This window comes from Ammospiza caudacuta, chromosome 16, assembly GCF_027887145.1.
Source record: "Ammospiza caudacuta isolate bAmmCau1 chromosome 16, bAmmCau1.pri, whole genome shotgun sequence".
Classification (NCBI taxonomy): domain Eukaryota; kingdom Metazoa; phylum Chordata; class Aves; order Passeriformes; family Passerellidae; genus Ammospiza; species Ammospiza caudacuta.
Window position 1 is genome coordinate 10,663,173 of NC_080608.1, and position 17,709 is coordinate 10,680,881.

At 45.6% G+C, this 17,709-nt stretch overlaps 2 protein-coding genes across 2 annotated transcripts in view; both read right to left on the reverse strand.

Moving 5' to 3' along the window:
- KLHL3 (kelch like family member 3) overlaps positions 1-3,499 on the reverse strand; it is a 49,069-nt gene extending 45,570 nt beyond the window's left edge. The window contains exon 1 of the mRNA XM_058815218.1: positions 3,328-3,499. Within this exon, the coding sequence (XP_058671201.1) occupies positions 3,328-3,341 (14 nt within the window). The 5' untranslated portion in view covers positions 3,342-3,499. The remainder of the gene's footprint in view (positions 1-3,327) is intronic.
- An 11,184-nt stretch (positions 3,500-14,683) lies between these two features.
- HNRNPA0 (heterogeneous nuclear ribonucleoprotein A0) lies at positions 14,684-17,475 on the reverse strand. The gene has a single exon (XM_058815310.1). The coding sequence runs from the start codon at positions 17,183-17,185 to the stop codon at positions 16,253-16,255; it is 933 nt and encodes a 310-aa protein (XP_058671293.1). The 5' UTR covers positions 17,186-17,475; the 3' UTR covers positions 14,684-16,252.
- Positions 17,476-17,709: the final 234 nt, after the last annotated feature.

A 17,709-nucleotide genomic window follows, 5' to 3' on the forward strand; every position in this document is an offset into this window, starting at 1 on the left:
AGCCCTGGATTCACTTAAAAGTGCCTGCTAACCATGAATTTCCAAAGTCTGTGGAGCTTCTTTGGGGATATGTAAGAATCATCACCAGAAAATGTTAATCAACAGTTTCTGAGAGGTTTGACATCACTCTGGCCTAAAAACCTGACAGATGCCCAGTAGCACTTAGTAGTCTTCAAAACGTGAATACCTCTACAAAGATCAACGGAGACCAGAATTAGTGTTAGTTTTAGTCTAAGCACAATGAAAAATCATTTTACTTTAACTGGCCTAATTCTCTGTTTAGAATCAGCACCCCAAATCACAGGACAAATACATTATGCCCAATAGTTTTATTCCTGTATTTTATTCCTCTTTTCCTTACTGTGTCTGCCTGTATTTAGGCAGACACAGTAAGGAAAACATGTCAGTGTAATGGCATATTTATAAAAATCTCAATTTTTGAATTTGTCTTTAGGTACATACAAAGACATTAAAAAAATTGTGACTGAAGGGATCCACATACTGAACTGGGTTTTGAGAGGATTTCAGAGAAATGCATTATCATTAAAACATATGGGAGGCAGCGTAATGGAAAGGATTATTTTTCTTTTAATAGCAATATTATTTTCGTATTTTGTTGATTTTTTTCAGTGCCTAGATCAACATGGAAACATTAGCTTAGGAAAACACACAATTGGCATACAGCAGATCCCAAAAGGGTATTCATATCAAACAAGACCTCAGGGGGAAAGAAGACTTTGGGAACTAGTGAGAAGAAAAGTCTTTGCTGACACTAATGGAAACAACACAAAATAAGTCAAATATGACAATACCATTGGCCTTCAAAGACAAGTATTGTATTTCTCAGATACCACAGACTACCTTCACTTAAATATAAAACCACAGGTGTTTTAATATTTTAACAAAAATTAGCATTCCAGAGGGTTTTTTCCTATTCAAACTCTTGCAAATTCAGAACCAGAGTACCACGCCTAACTACAAGCCTTACACAATTTCTCCATAAAGTAGAAGTGCCATCATTTTACTATAAGCTCAGTAAAAGGAAAGCAGGATTCTGAAATATTTTATTGCCTCATGTGAACGTTTCAGGTTAAATCTCCCTTGCCCTCAGGTGCTTCTGCTCAGGTGCAATGCCATGGGCACATGATACCACTGAGTGTCCTGGTGTGCAAGTTAACAGGATATTTGAGTCTGGCCAGGCTCAGGACCAGAGTCAGAGGTGAAGTGAGCACCAACAGCACAGATCCTCAGCAACCACGAAAAGGGAAAATGCAATAATATTAAAAACCAGGGGGAACTCTGCCATAGTGAAAGCCACCAAGTGTAAAATTTGAGGAGCAGTCTGCCCAACACAGATCTGAGTTTAAATGGGGGGTAAAGGCACAGCACCAAGCTCATTTCTGAGCACCTCCTCCCAGAGCTTCCTCTGAGCAGCCAAAGCAGCTCCAGCACAGCCCCACACACTGTGCCCTTTTAACCAGAAAGCAGGTGAATATTTCCAGCTTTTCTTGCCAAGAGTCAAACCCCACATCACTACTGCCCACAACCAGTTCAGGACCGCCTTCCTCTTCCCAAAAACTAGAAATGAAAGCAACAATTTGGGTAATCATTCCTCACTTCCAGAGGCAGAGAACATGCTGATGAGGACAGCCCTTCATGCCCTAAAAACAGATGGTCTAGAAAAAACAGGATAAGGTAAAACACTCCAGGTATTTTCCCAGTGGCTTTTTCACCACTGTATCCCCAGAAAAAGGCCCCCAGTCAAAATGAGACCATTGCTGGCAGCCATCAAAAAAAAAATTAACAAACAACTGTGCCAAGGATGAGCCCAGCCTGGGGTATCAAAACAGCTCTGTTCCATTTCCTCAAACACAGGCTCATTTATTCAAATAAAGAGAAAAAAAGAAAAAAAACAAACAAGAAAAGGAAATCCCATTCCATGAGCTGGCATCTAGCGTGACAAACTAAGATTTCAAGGCACTTGAAATTAATTATTATTTGGATTAATATTCAGAGGTGACTGTTCACACCATTAGGGAAAGCAGAAGCCCTGCAATGAGAAACGTGGCAGGATGAAAGGTTTTGCACATTAAATACACAAACAATTGCAACCCTTGAGTCACAGAAGGGTAGAAAGCTGCCCTTTGGAGCTTGGAAAACAACTCCTACAGGCTGCTGTGAATGTTTTCCCTCAACAGAAGGAAAATTTCCAGAATTTGGGGGTTGACTCCAGCTTAATTTTCTAATGTATCATATTCAAACAAAACTCCTGTCAAGCCCTGACATTTAGTCCTACCAGCAGCTCAAGCCCCCTCTCTGTTCCCCCACTCCCTGCAAGGTCACCAGCACAAGAGGAAGCACTCAGCATATCCTGTTCTTAAAAAATATTGTAAAAACCCCAGACCAGTTTAACGCTTCATTTGAAGAAGCACAAGTAGCTTCTGGTGTGCAAAAGGCACCTGACAGAGGGAAGCAATGAGGGCAGAGCCAAAACACTGAACATCTCTGGCATGCACGAGGTCCCTGCGCAGAATAATATCTTTTATGGGTTCAGTGGACATTAGGTCGACTCTGTAAACACTTCTTCACGCGGGTTTTGGAGCAAAATATCTGCCTGGCAGGAAATAAAGTCTACACAGTCCAGCTCCGGTGCGAGGGAGGCGCGGGATGCCCTGCACTGCCCGAGCACCGCACACCGCCGGCAGGAAACCGACCCCAAAGCACCCACGGGCGTGAGGGATTTTCACTCGTGACTCAGAAAAGCAGCGAATATCAGCGACTCTGTCTTGAGCAGAATGCCAAAGTCGGCTGCCTGAGGTTCCAGGCGCAGGCAGGGCACACACAAACCCAGCACGTTGTGCCGGCGGGGCAGCTTACCCACCCCCCTGTCCTGCATCCCACCCCTCTGTTCTGCACCCCACCCCCCTGTCCTGCACCCCAAACCCCTGTCCTGCATCCCACCTCTGTGTTCGGCATTCCACCCCTCTGTCCAGCACCCTTCCTCCTTGCCCGGCATCTCAGCCCACTGTCCGGCATCCCAGCCCCATGGCCCGCACCTCCATTTTAGCGAACACCCCCCGACCTGCCTCCCTCACGTCCTTAATTCCACCCCAAGCACATCGCACGGAAGCCCCTCGGCTGCTCGGCTTCGCCTCTGTCACCATGACATTGCAACATCCCCGGGGCTCGGCGGGCTCCGTCCATCCCCGCCGGGGTTCCCGCAGCCGCGCCCCGCATTCCTGCGCACAGCCCGGGCAAGGGCATCCCCATCCCGCCGCGCTCCGGGCGCACACAAAGGCTGCCTGCCTGCCTGCCGGCGGTACGCACCTCTCCTCCTCCATTGTGCGGGGCGGCGGCGGGGCCGGCTCAGCGCCCCGGGCCCGGCATGGCTGCGAGCGGCCGCCCCCGCCGCGGGCCGCTTCCTGCGGGAGCGCTGAGCGCTGCGTGCCGGGCGCGCCCCGCTCCGCTCCGCTCCGAGCGCCGCCGCTCCCCGCGCCGCCAGCCCCCTCCCCTCCGCGGCGGGGCTGGCCAGCGTCTCCGGGCAACGCCAGCACCGCCCCGCACCGCCCTCCGCACCCTCCGGGCCCGGCACGGCCCCGCTGCCGCAGCGACATCGGTCAGGCACAGCCCCGGGCCGGGCCGGGCCGAGCGGGACCCGCCGGGGCAGCGCCCGGGCACCGCATCCGTCCCCGCTGCACGGGACTTGTCCTCCGGGCGGCCCAAACTGCTGCAGTCCCTGCGATCTACGGACCGGACAGGAGTTTAGTGGCTGAGCATCCCCCGTGCCGAGTGCAAGCCCGCAGGAGAGGAGCGCTGATGGTGAGGAAGGAGGGGGTCCCAGTCCCCCAAAGTCTCCCCACTCCCACGGCAGAAAGCAGGATCTTGCCTCCGGTTCCCCAATTTATCAAAGCCTTCCTGTCCTTTATGCAATCTATCAGGCCAAATAGATAGATTTGTTATAGATAGACCCTGCACAGGCAATATGGGTCCTCAACTGCAGGTGCTATTTAGCCTAAAGCACTACACTAAATTACATTTGTCATTTTTATTCCAATTGATACAAATGCACAGAGTTCTACATAAATCTTTTTTCCCCCTTCATTTTATTAAAAGAATTTTTCTGTTCTATTCTGCACCAGTGAGGCCTTAGAGGTTAATTGTATTAAAGACAAGAAACATTTGCCTTCTTCATTACTCATCCACTCACAAAATGTTCTTGTGCAAAAGGAAGAGATAACTAGAAGTATCAAGAGATTTCTCTTTGAAGATGCCATTTCATCTCTTTTGTAAATAAAATTACCTCACTCTTGTATGTTTCTCCTCAAGCCATGTCCTCAGCCCAAGTTTCATACATCTTTTTAAAACCTATCAGCAATGATGAACAGATGCTATTGTGCCTTCCACAGGAGGGTTTCAAAAGCTTGTTGAGAATCTTAATTACTCATCACCCTAATTGTTCAGGTAAGAAAACTTAACACACCTGAAACTTGAAGGACTTTATCAAAGACACATGGGGATTGAGAGTCCTGCTATTTAAACACCATTTGGCAGCCTACCCCTAAAGAGAAGAAATACAGATAAAGCCATGAAGTCAAACCTCACACAGAGTTCAGGCAAAATTCCTTCGTTTTCCCTAGACAATCCTGTTAAACTATCAGTTTAAAACATCCAGATCCCTTAGTACTTTCCTCATGTCCAGTCTTACACTGTTGATGCACAACATGCAAAACTGCAAGACACAAGCTCAAACCAGAGAAAAAGCAACTATATAAAAATAGTAGAATTTACCTCGGAAATGAGGGCTAGAACTTGTTTCCTCTGAGTAAATCCCTCAGTAATCATAAAAAGTCCAGATACAAGAGCAAGTCCTTAAACTGCTGCAAAGTGCCTGTGTATTTTTATTAACACAAAGTTTTTCAACAACAAAATATTAGGCTTTCACCTTAAAAATTTACATCTCACTCCAGTCAGCCTGCGAGCAAAGCACCTAAATTGAACCAAACCAGCAATACCTTCTTACATGCTTTGCCCCACAGGCTTGTGTACAAATCCTGAAAGGTTCAGTGACAGACAAGCAAAACAGTGAATAGTCCTTGCTGGAGTGGAACAAAAGCATGTTCCAGTAATCAGAGATTATCTTTACAGCAGCCTTGCAAAATAATCATGTTGGTAACAACCCCAAGGCAAAAACTTCTTGTTTATTTTTAAGCAAAGACTGGTAGCATGAAAAAGCATTCAGCTGAAAGGAATTAGTGACACCTGATGGGTGGAATTTTTCTAGCCTCTTTCAAAAATTTCTAGTCTCAAGTAGCCAAAAATTACCTTACATCTAATCAACCTTCAATCACTGACAACCATATAACCAATTCTCAGAGCAGAAAGGTCCCCAAATACCTGTTCCAGCCAGTCCCACCATCCCTCAGCCCATCAAAACCTTCACAGATTCCTGTGACAATCGTCAGATCTACAGTGAAAGACCAAAGCCCCCAATTCCAAGGAACCACAGGGAGATGGGAGAGAAAAGCATTGCCAGTGTCTCCACAGCAGCAAGGAATTTCTTCAATAAAAGTGGCACAAAAGGAGGGAATAAAAACAGTCACTACCAATCTGATCCAAAACTCTCTCCTGGCCCAAAATCCAGCAGCTGGTTTAATGCTGAGGTTATAAGGAAAGGACACCGAGTGCTTACAAGAATTTAATTCTGTGAAGAGCCCCAATACAATCAGACAGCACCTTGTCAATCTCCACAGTCTCTGCAGAAGCCTGAAAGGCCACTCTTCACCTCCCAAAAACCCAGCAGAAAGCAAATGGCATCAAATTGGGAAAAATCCTTCTAGTTCTGCAAGGCAAACTGCAAGAGTTGTGAATCACTGGATCATCCTGCCTGAATACAGTGCAAACAACAATTCAGGAACACTTTACTCCCCTGCACATACCTGTTTCCAGGTATATACCAATGTTCAAGCTCCAGAGACCTATATCGAGAAATTCCTATCTTTAGCAGCTCTTGTTTAGTTGCATAATCTCTTCCTTGAAATTATTCATCAACTTCCTTCAGAAATCTTCTTCAAAAATCTTGCTCCAAAAAAGGTTTCAGCATTGAAGAGCTGGGAAAGGTGTAAATATAACACTGCATTTACAGAAGATTCTCAAGCTACATCTTCGCAGCCTAAATTATTTTTCGTTCTGGTTTTTTAGAGATACAGATATTTAGATTAAAATATATGTTGATATATATATATATAAACATATTTATTTTTAATGCATATATATTAAGTTATATATTTATCTTTGAGTGACCAAACTGATCTCACCCTGAAGCTGGTCCTGCTTTGAGTGTTCTTTGAACCAGACTAATTCCAGGAGTCCCTTCTAAATAAACTTCTTTTGTCATCTTAATTAAGTAGATACTCAGATAGGTCTGTATTTAGACCATATGTTTTCTTGGAAAAGGTTCTCTAAGAATATTAATGTAAGAAAAGCAATATATAGGGTATCTGCTGGAATAGCTGCCTTGGTAGCACAAAGTGCAGTCACTTGGCGGTGGTACTCAGGTACTGGCTCCCAAGGGACCTGGAGATGGAGGTGCCTCAGCAGAGGAGACCTGAGGGTATCTATCTGCTGCCCTGCTGCTGCTAGAATTCAGTAACAAACCCAAATCAGCAGCTACAATTTACCTACTGCAGCAGCTCACAGGAACACAAGTTCTCACAAGGATGCTCTGGGAGACCTCATAGGTAAGGACCTTCCCAGGGCTGGACCCAGGGATGCTCTGGCAGTGAAAGAGTCCCACCGGTGGGCTGTGTTCTGAAGTGTGTGACTGGGAGAGCAGGGCAGGAGCAGCCAGGCCAGCATTCCCTCAGGATGAGCATTCCTATGGATGCCAGCACTTCCCGGGATTAGCATTCCTGTGGATGCCAGCATTCCCTCAGGATGAACATTCCTGTGGATGCCAGCACTCCCCGGGATGAGCATTCCTGTGGATGCCAGCATTCCCTCAGGATGAGCATTCCGGTGGATGCCAGCACTCCCCGGGATGAGCATTCCGGTGGATGCTGCAGCAGCACCAGCCTGTCCAGCGGCGCTCAGGGCTGTTGCCCTCTGCTGGCACACATCCCACTCCTGAGCTCCTGCAGACCAGCAAAATCTGCCTTCAGAACATTATTTTCCTTTACTCTTTTGTACAAATCACAATTCCTACAAACAGTGGGTTTATTGCAACAATTTTACAATAACATTACCACCTTTAGGGCAACGACCCCAGACCATCTTCACCCCCATCTGTGATTCCTGGGGCATGAGCCATTCCACTGCTCACCTACCCAGCAGTTACCCACCAGCTGAAAATGTTCTCCCCGCTGCCCTCCTGACTCTTTCCTGGAGCATCAGTCACGGATGTCACTGCAGTCACCTATGTCAGAGGCACACACTTCCTGCCCTGCAGTCACATTACATATTTATCAGAAATTTGCAGGAAGATTTTCAGATTGATTTTATTGTTTAGAATTTAGTGCTCAAAATGAAAAGAAAATCAGGAAGAAGGCTTTAAAAACAACTCTTGTGGGCACTGGAACAAAGGCAAAGGTTGCCTAAATCTACCAAGTCTCTCTGTCTCCTTAGAGTCTGCACCTACTGAGTGTACAGTTCTTGCCACGGGCTCAGAAAAAAGTAACAAACTTAACAAACTTTTTCTTCAGAAAAAGACTGAACTTGAGAAAAATTCAGGCTGTGGACCAAAAAGTGGGATTATTTTTACCAACATTTTTTTTTAATTAGATATCATTTTAATGTGATTCTTCATCTTTAAAATACAACCCTTAATGCTTCCTTATTACCTTCTGTAATAAGGGGAAATTATCCATATGCTTCATAAAGATGTATGGCTTAATTAATATTTGTATACTATAACTTAGAGAGAACAGCATAAACAAAGCCATTCCCATTTAGGATCTCAACACCATAACCCAAGTCTCTTGTTACTCTTATTCCCTGCACACTCATTTGTCTTGCTCTCTTCTTGGAATTTTTTAAAACATTTCATTTCTTGCTCTTTGCAAAAGCCAAGAAACACAGCCCACCACCCTCATATTGTAACATAATGTGCTGCAACATCAACACAAATGAGTGAAACCCACAGATGTCATACACAAAAGTTTAGACAGGATTGTTTCTGCAGGCACATTATTTTACCAGAACAGAAAAACCTGTTTCAGGCAGCATATCTTCCTCACAGGTAACTGACCTTCATTATCTTGCCTGGTATTTTCTGGACATACCTCTTTTTCTGTTCAATATTCCATAGTTTATTCAGAGTGGGAACTGTATGTCAGGGGCTCAGCTCAGGTTTCTGTTCACTTACTCGACTTTTGTGGTGTGCTTTTCAGGGCTCAGCTTTCCCATCCTCTCATTCACACAGAAGTGCACCCTGTGAAAGAAAAAAACCACACTTTAGAAAGGCATTAGAGAGTGTGTGGCATCAGCTCATTGCAACACTTTTGGCACAGAGCAGCTCCAGCAATAAAACAAGCCCAGCTCTTCCTTCTGAAGGTGATGTTTCCCAACTCCCTCTCATCTGACTCCCCAGTATATGAAAAACAAGAGCTCCCCATTGCCACCACCTACACCCCAAGCCACTCTAACATTTCCAAAACACACTGGTGCTGATTCACCACCAAGCTCACGCCTCGAAGATTTAAAAGTAAAATTGATACCACACAGAGGAAGTTGAGGTTTTAACTGGTCCTGGGTGAGTAAAAGAAAATTCCCATAACATCTAAATGATGTCATTTGAGAAAAAAATAATTTGCCTGCATTTAAGACTGCTGAAAGGAATGGAGGGATGGGCCTAGAGGGAAAAGGCACAGTGACTGCAAGGGCTGCAGCTCCTTGTGCTGCTGGGGATTTCTCTTTTTCAGGAGGACACTCTTCCATCAAAGTAACAGGAGAAAGGTGGCACTACCCTTGCAGAATGCAGCTGCTAACCACCCTGTGCAAGAGGCATGAGCAATGACCACTCCAAACATCCAGCAGTGGTCTTGGGGGAGAAGTCCTGACCTTGCAATCAGGACTCAAAGGAGCCCCTTCCAATAAACAGAGCATCATTATTACAGTGGTGGAAAGAAAACAAACAACTCCAAATGAAATTTCACAGTGAAGGACTTTGGCCAAATTTGTTACCCAGTAAACTTAAAAGATTACTAAAACTTAAAGAGGTACTAAATAAGCACAAGGAGAGAACTGGGGATTTAGCATCAGCAATCTTTCACAATGCTGTGACCCAGCCCAGGGAGAGCCAGTGAGCCTGAAACCAGAGGACAGCTCTTCTGAGGAGGGAGAGGATCTGGAGGATGAAATTGGAGTAAAGTATTTCAAAACACAGCTGATAGTGCTGTGCTTGTATACAATAACAAGGTAAGCACAGCCTCCCCCAGGGCCATGCCCTGCCCATGCTGCAATTTGTTCATCAGAGTGTGTGGTTGGGAGAGGGAGGCTTCCCACTGCAGCTGGGTTAGTGTGCAGTACAGAAAACAATTACTGATCCACAGAGAAAAAGTAAAAAGCACATCAACTTCCAGTCCCAAACTACTTGTGCATTTTACCTAGCACTGCTTTAATCCACACCTGTGCTGCAAACAGGGTCAGCATTCCTGAACTTTGTCAGTCACATGAGTGACTGCACTCATGCTTCCCTCCCCTCAGGGTTCTGTAGAAAGCAAATTTTCTAACAAAAGAGGGAAAGTCCATTGTAAAGCTACAGAAAGCAACAAAAATTACAGAAATGACAGAAGAGACTGACATGGTACTCATCTTTTATATTGACTAGATTACAGACTGACAGTGTGTTTTCAGATATGTGTGCCTTTGCATGTCTTTAAATTCAAAGAGCATTCTCAGGAGAACAGGGCTTCTCTGAGACAAACCAGTTGGCAATTCCAAGGTACAAAGCAGCATTTGAACAAATTATGTACTTTCACATTCGTCAGCTCATTTTGCTTCTAAGGAATTTTTCTGCAATGTTAATCAGTGATAGGTACTTTGATGGTGGTGAGCAAATGTGCATCTTGACATATTTCCAGCCAGAAATGTAATTCCCTTCTAAATTGGCATAGATTCCTCACTGCATTACTCATGAAAAGAGGTATTTATAGTAGTTTGATGAATATAATATGCACCAAAATTGTACACAGCTCAACAGAGCCCAATTTAATTTTTTAAAAAAAGAAGAGCTATTCTTTCAAATCTGTGTACTTTCCATCTGCAAAAGCAGTTGGGAATGAAACCCTAAGCATCATGCTAAGAGGGTTAATATCCAGATGCCTCAGACAGATGGCATTATTAGTCTGCCTGGGCTTGACATCTAGTTTTCCAAGTTAAGGAGCTTTGGTTCCTTGGATGGCTGACAATCTGAGAATAGCTCTGCTCTAAGCCTCAGTTTACTGTAACAACAACAGGCAACATTGCAGCTTTGCCTCAAAGACTTTTAGCAAAAAGAAGTTACACCAAGATTAACCACACTGAGAATGTACTTGAAAAAATGCTGTTGCAGCTTTAGGTTAGGACTCCTACTGGCAAAGGCTGAACCACGGAGAACAGAACTTGAATTTTGGGTTTTAAGCTGGCTGGGTTTTTTTTTTTTGCTACAGCCTAGACCTGAACTGTACCATCTTTTTAACTGTTCAGTCTACCCAGCAGGTAATACAGGAAACAGAAAAATCTGAAGAATGTCTCTCTTCTGCAGTGAACTACAGCTTTACAGCTGCTGTTCCTTCTGAGTTCCCACTACCCATTTTCCCAGAGAGATGTTTTTAAGGGGAATATAGATTTTATAGGATTAAAACACTCTGAGAGCCATATGAACAAGAGCTATCAGTTCAAAAGTGACTATTTCCACCCATTTATATATAATAAAAATTGGTGAGACTTCTGGGAGCAGAGAAGGTAAAAAGACTAGGATTTGTCAAAGTGAACAGCAACAAGAAAAGCACCCAACGTCATCAGCCCCTTAAAAGTCCTCATATACAGGTAAATATACAAAATTCCCAAGAAAACATACATAGCAGAAAGACTTTCATCTTGTAATGAGAAATACACATCTGACACTCATCAATAGTACTGCTTACATTACAGCACAAATAAATACTCATTAAAGGTAAGTGGAAGTAGAGGTAACATCTGTGTGTGTGTATAAATGCACATTCCAGAAATAACAGAGCAGTAATGCTTCAACAGGAGACCAAAAAAATGCCCATCAACAAAAGCAAATAGTGCTTGTTCAGGCTAGCTCAAAACTCCTTTGGTGTGCTTGCATTGTGAAATACATTTTCAAGGGAATCAGGGATACAACTGTTTTATTCATTAAGAAATACAAAAATAACAACCAGAAAACTCCTTTTTAAGGGACACATACACCAGATCACAAAATCAGTTATGCAAAACACGTTAAATAACCCATTGTTTTGTAAAGTATGCCTCTGGCTAGTGTGAAAGACTGAAAATTGGGTGTTACACTTTTAATCGCCTAATATTAATCCAAGGTATTACCCATATAGAGTTTGAAAAATCCACTGAAAATGCCTTTTTCCAAATACCTCAGAAAGTAAAGGTCTGTAACAATGTAAACCACATAAATGTGGTATAAACTGTTGGATTACATGATAAACTAATCCATAGTAGCTACAACAGGTCAAACAATCCTAATCTAAAGGTTTGAATAAACTGCCTTCTATCAGGAACCCAGCCCTGTGACAGACTGTAGGAGCAAAACCCCATTCTCACAGAACACCTCGTGTTTTGTTCACTGTGTGCACATCAGAGGGGTGTCCTTCAGGCCATTTGTTAGGGATTAATTAACAATATAATGATTTAAACCAAGCTTTTTCATTTCAGAATAAACATTCTGAGGCATGCAGAGAAAGGAAGCTGCTCTCTTTTCACACTCAGATGGGAGCTTGAGGTCCTCAGCACCACTCAGAGCCTTTCTGGCAGCAGTGGCAATGCCATGCTGGGATGGCAGTATCAGCTGGCAGAGCAGGGCAATAAACCACTTTTCTGACCTACACCATCCAATTAGACCTTCCAATGCCAAATGAAAGCAAAATTTGTTTTACAGAGATCTCAGCTGAGGGTGGGGGGGGGGGGAGGACACCACAAAGCATTTGAGAACTTTACATTTTTAGCCATTTTAAGTATTTCTGCTTCACAGGTCGTTAAGTCTAGATGTGCAGAGTATCTGGTAGGGTTCAGACACACCTCCTGTCAGTGCCACCTCCCCACAGGGCAGAGCTCCTGGGAGCAGCACGGGACTGCCAGAGCCAGAACTGGAGCCTGGACTGCAGCTACTGTAAATTCAACACAAAAGCTTGCCCAGCTCTGGAGGGTAAGGATTGTTACACTACAGGAGCCTGCAGGACACGATACAGCTTTTATTTTGTGTGTCACTCCATCAGTGACCCACAGAGATTTACTGCCATGGAAGCTGTCTGAGCTGTCAGCACTGCTCTAAACCACCTTTCCAGCATCTGATGTTACAACAAACACGTGGGAGGTACTTGCACAGCCTTGTGCAAGTATCACTGCACTCCATGTACAGGTGTTTAGCATGTTTCTTTTTAATGCAGTAGTAGTCAGTATTATGAAAGTTTAAGTTAGGCTAGTTTTATTAGCCAAATAAAATTTACAAGTCAAGAACAAATTATATTTTAGAGCAGACATGAACACCCATTACTATTAAAAAACTGTATGTACATCACAACGCACAGAGTTCAGTGACACTGTAGCCTGGAAAGTTTGGTTTTGGGAATTCCATTTTGGTCATGAAGATTACAAAAATAAAAGGACATCTGTGTTTTAAGAAAACTACCACGTTTTTACTTTATTAAATGCTGAAAGCAAACTAATTGCTCTTATTTTCTATTTCTCACAGGTGACATCAAAACAATGGAGCATTTCATCCTGAACAGAAGGCCATTAAGATTATTTCAGACATAGGAACTTAAGAACTCAACTACAAACTAAGGAAAGCAAAGTTACTTTTTTTTCTATCTTTGTGACCTTCCTAAAGCAACTGTGAAGTCACAAACTTATTTACATGCCAGCCACACACCTCATTTCAGCTCAGTTCTTCCTATGCACCTCTATGCAGACCCAGGGCTCAGAAAATCATTAAATACCTTTAAACACATGAACAAAGCTTTATCAACAAATCACTGTCCTAGAAACAGGTTTATATTCCAAGAGTCTTGAAGTCACAGTGTCTTTAATGCCACCCAATAGAGATCTGCACTGTTCTGTATTCCTGGTACACCCTGGCATTGCTGCCCCTTCCCTGATCCCTCACAGGATCCTCTCCAATGGCACCTGCAGGGTCACAACTTCTCACTCCCAAGACACCAGGGGTCACAGAGCAGGTGCCACCTACTCAAGCCACATGGTTAAACAGGGGACAATCTCCTGAGGGTGACACTAGGCAGCCCACTCCCTAATCCATGTGTGATTTTTGGGATCAGCTCTTTGTCCCAGCAGACTTTAGTCCCACGAGGACTATTGCACACAGGTAACAGCACATTTCAGCACAGCACTTCCCAAATCCTCAGATTTCACAAAGTCACTTTTTTTAAAACCTACTTGTTCCTAGTATCAACATATTCTGTCACAGCACATAACATGAAAATACCATAAAGCTACAGCTGGTGCATAAACCTTTAACTTCCTAAATCAAATGACAAGACACATCACAAAAGTGAATTTAACTATTTCTCTGCAAGCCAGGCTGTTCCTTCATAGGGTTAAGGCAACAACACTGCAAAGGACTAAATCATACCCCCAAACTAGAACTAACACACAACCTAGAACTCTGCTGCTCATTTCGGCTAAGAACATGAAAACTGTGCTTCAAATGAAGTTCAAGGATGACTGTCCAACATGGTTGTAAAGTGCAAAGGTACAGAAAAAGCCTTCAATGATATAAAACCACCTGAAGGTGTGCACAGGCAAGAGCTGGCACTTGCAGTGTTTTACAAACTCAGACTCTGAAACTTGACTTACAACAATGTATAAGAGATGCTGGTGCACAACAGTGACTAAGAGGCTTTTGAGATAGAAAAATTACAGTATAATTGCAAACAGCAAGTTATTTGGAACCTATTCATTCATAAAAGCTCAGCTAAGCCAAAGAAAGCCAGTCTCCATAAGAGCCACAAACAACCACAATCAGGAGGAAACAGCTCAGTTTAAATCCTGATGATACCAAGAGGTTGCCCTGTTTAAGCTCACAAAGGCAATTAAGGTGATGCAGTTTCACTAATAATAACAACAAAGCTCATTTCAATTTAAATCATCAAGTTAGACTGGTAACAAATAGTAACAATACCTTGAAATTTCATTCGAAATTCTTCAGCCCAGAAGCACCAAGCCCTACACATTTAACTTTGCACTGGAACCAGTGGGAATTATTTGCCTAATATCTTGCATATCTGGAGGAAAGCAAAAAGCAGCTTTTAAGATACAGCCCCATGAAACATCAGCATTCTAAGAGCTTAGAAACCTGAAGTCAACATAACTTTGTACTTTTTAAATGCATGCCCTACACCATATATACTCTCACTCAAGCATATAAGGAATTCAAATCTTTTATTTGATATCCATAAACCCATAAACGTTGCTATTCTATATTTCTATGCAGGAAGGCAGTTTTCCCCTAAAACATTAAGCTTTTTAATAAACAACAAACTTGAATTCTATTGCGTGAAAGGGCTACAAATATACATTTTTTAATCAAGCAGACTACACAGATATCTTTGTTTACAACTGGCACCTATGTTAGTGGTACACTTGCTGGCTCACTTCTCAGAGCTCTTTGCCCAGTTTAGATCACCACTTTCTGAAATACGGGCAAACTGCAATTATTGTTTGTTCAATTATGTGCTGAGGCAGGTATTGCAAATCCATTCCTTTCCCCTCCCAGCCAACCAGCAGTCAGGGACTCCATCTTTATTCACATGCAGATGTCACTGCACTCTACACCAGTCATCTAGCGGCATAAAATAACTTTCCAAAGTCTGGTACAATGGTCAGCAAGCCAGTTTTACTCCTGCTTTAAGGAAGCCCCAGCACGGGGCTGCCATGCTGACAGCAGATGGAGCTGCGAGGGTTCTCAGGAACTTGCAGGAAGGACAATAGTTCTGAGTGAAATCTGTTAACCCGGGGCTAGGAAAACAAGTACGCCTTTAATAGAAGGGATAAATGTCGACCCTTTCCTGGAAGGAATCACACACAAGACAAACCAAGGACTTCAAAACTAAGCAGTAAGAAATTCTGAACATTTTATATGAATGAAACACATGCTTAACACAAACTATTTCTTCAAAACTACACAGTACATACGTTGATGGAAAAGTCCTATAGAAAAAATTGACCAACCATGTCAGCACGTCAAACTGCCTAGTACAAGATGGTGGATGCACACAAACTCCCAAAGTGAGAACGAGTGAGTATTTAAAAAACAGACCACATCCACGGATTAGTACTTCAAAAATTTCTCTGTCGAGTGTTTGAAAGCCACTAGCAAAAAAGTCAGTTAGGACCTTTACTGGCAACAAAATATTTACTACTCTAAGTACACAGAGATTTTAAAGCAGAGGAACACTTGCTTCAAACCTAGAAAAGCCTTAAAACCGTACGGAATTGATCCTAGGAAAAAAAAATTAGACGTGTAAAGGTCAATGAACACAATGATTTATTTAAAAAATAAAAAACGTAAAAACCATTTTTTCTTCCTTTACAGAAATGTTAAAAGTCAGTCATGGGATCCGAGTAGCTTTTGTAGAAAAAAACGTAGTATCCAGGCATCGAGTCCTTACAACAAAGGTACTTCCCCCCAACCCTCCCCAGTATTTACTCCAGATCAGCAAGACACTTCCCACCCCGCACCCCCCAAAAAACAAATTAAAACAAGACATTTTTCGTTGCTAGTATAAAAACGACCAAGGTCCAAGTAATAATAAAAAAATAGAGTCCATCAATGACTGTAACACAAAATATGTGTATGTGGGGCCCAGTCCATCTTCAGAGAGAACGAAGTGGCACAGGCAGCAGAGGCGACCCTCAGGGGGCATTTAGGAGCCGCTCCCACAGCAGGGAGGCATTTAAAAGGAGCTGCCCTTCGGCGAATGAGGGGAGAAACCATTTGGAAGCTGCCCCGTATCGAAGGGAGGGCTCTGCACGCCCCCCCATCAATGGGTATGGGCGCTCCAGCTCAGAAAGAGCCGCCCCCGTAGCCTCCCCCACCATAGCCTCCTCTGTACGGTCCACTGTTACTGCGGCCCCCCCAGTTGCCGCCCCCTCCTCCACCTCCTCCGCCGCTCTTCATGGGGCCGTAGGAGGACTGGTGCTGGCTGTAGCTGCCGAACCCGCCGTACCCGTTGCCGTAGTCTCCGCCTCCCCCTCCGCCGCCGCCGCCGTAGGAACCGCTGCCATAGGAGCCGTACCCGCCGCCTCCTCCCCCGCCGTAGCCGCCGTAGCTGTTGTAGCCGCCGCCTCCTTTGGACAGCCCGTTGTGATCCCGGTTGCCGGAGCCGCCGCCGCCCCGACCCCTTCCTCCTCTACCTCCCCGGGAGGGCCTGGAGGAGCCGCCGCCTCCCCCGCCCGCCTGGATGTCCTCCTTGGGCACGGCCTTCTTGACCTCCACTCGGTGGCCCTGGATCGGGTGGAACTTGACCACGGCCGCCTTGTCGGCGGCGTCGTGGTTCTGGAAGTAGACGAAACCGAAGCCGCGCTTTTTCCCGCTCTGTTTGTCGGCGATGATCTCGGCCTTCTCCACGGGGCCGAACTGGCTGAAGTGCTGCACCAGGTCCCCTTCGCCCACGTCCCCTTTGAGGCCGCCCACGAAGAGCTTCTTCACCTTGGCGTGAGCGCCGGGCTTGGCCGAGTCCTCCCGGGACACGGCCCGCTTCAGCTCCACCGCGTTCCCGTCCACCGCGTGGGGGGACGCGGCCATGGCGGCGTCCGCCTCCTCCACCGCCGAGTAGGTGACGAAGCCGAAGCACCGGGAGCGCTTGGTCTGCGGGTTCAGCACGACCACGCAGTCGGTGAGGGTCCCGTAGGCCGCGAAGTGCTCCCGCAGCCCGGCCTCCGTGGTCTGCACGTTCAGCCCGCCGATGAACAGCTTGCACAGCTGCGAGTTCTCCATGCTGCCTCCGGGGCCGCGCCTGGGCCTGGCGCCGAGACTCCTCCTCCTGTTCGGGGGCAGCTCCGGAGGTTTTTTCCCCTCCTGCTCCGTCTTGCCGCTTCTTCCCCCTGCGAGCAACGCGACCTCACGGCTGCGGCGGCCGCCGGCGGTAGCTGCTTCGGCGCGGCCCGGCGCCTCCGCTCCGCCTCACCTGACCGGCAGCACAGTCGGGCCGTCCCCGGTGCCGCCGCTCCCCCGGAAAGGCGGGCGGGGGTGGGCGCGAACACAGGCGCGCACAAAATGGCGGCAGCAGCTTCTCGGGAGCGCGGCCGGCGACTGGTGCCCACACAAAGGGGCCGCCGGGAGCCCCGCCCCCCGAGCCTTGCTCCCCCGCCGTGGCAGCCAATGAGAGCGATGCGCCGTCTGCGCGCGCCACTCACCTTTAAGGGGCGTGGTTTAAGCAGCGGTGGACGTGTGCAGCAACCAATGAAAGGGCGCGACCTCCGCAAAAGTCCCGGCGTTCGCCGACGACGGACGCGTCGGAC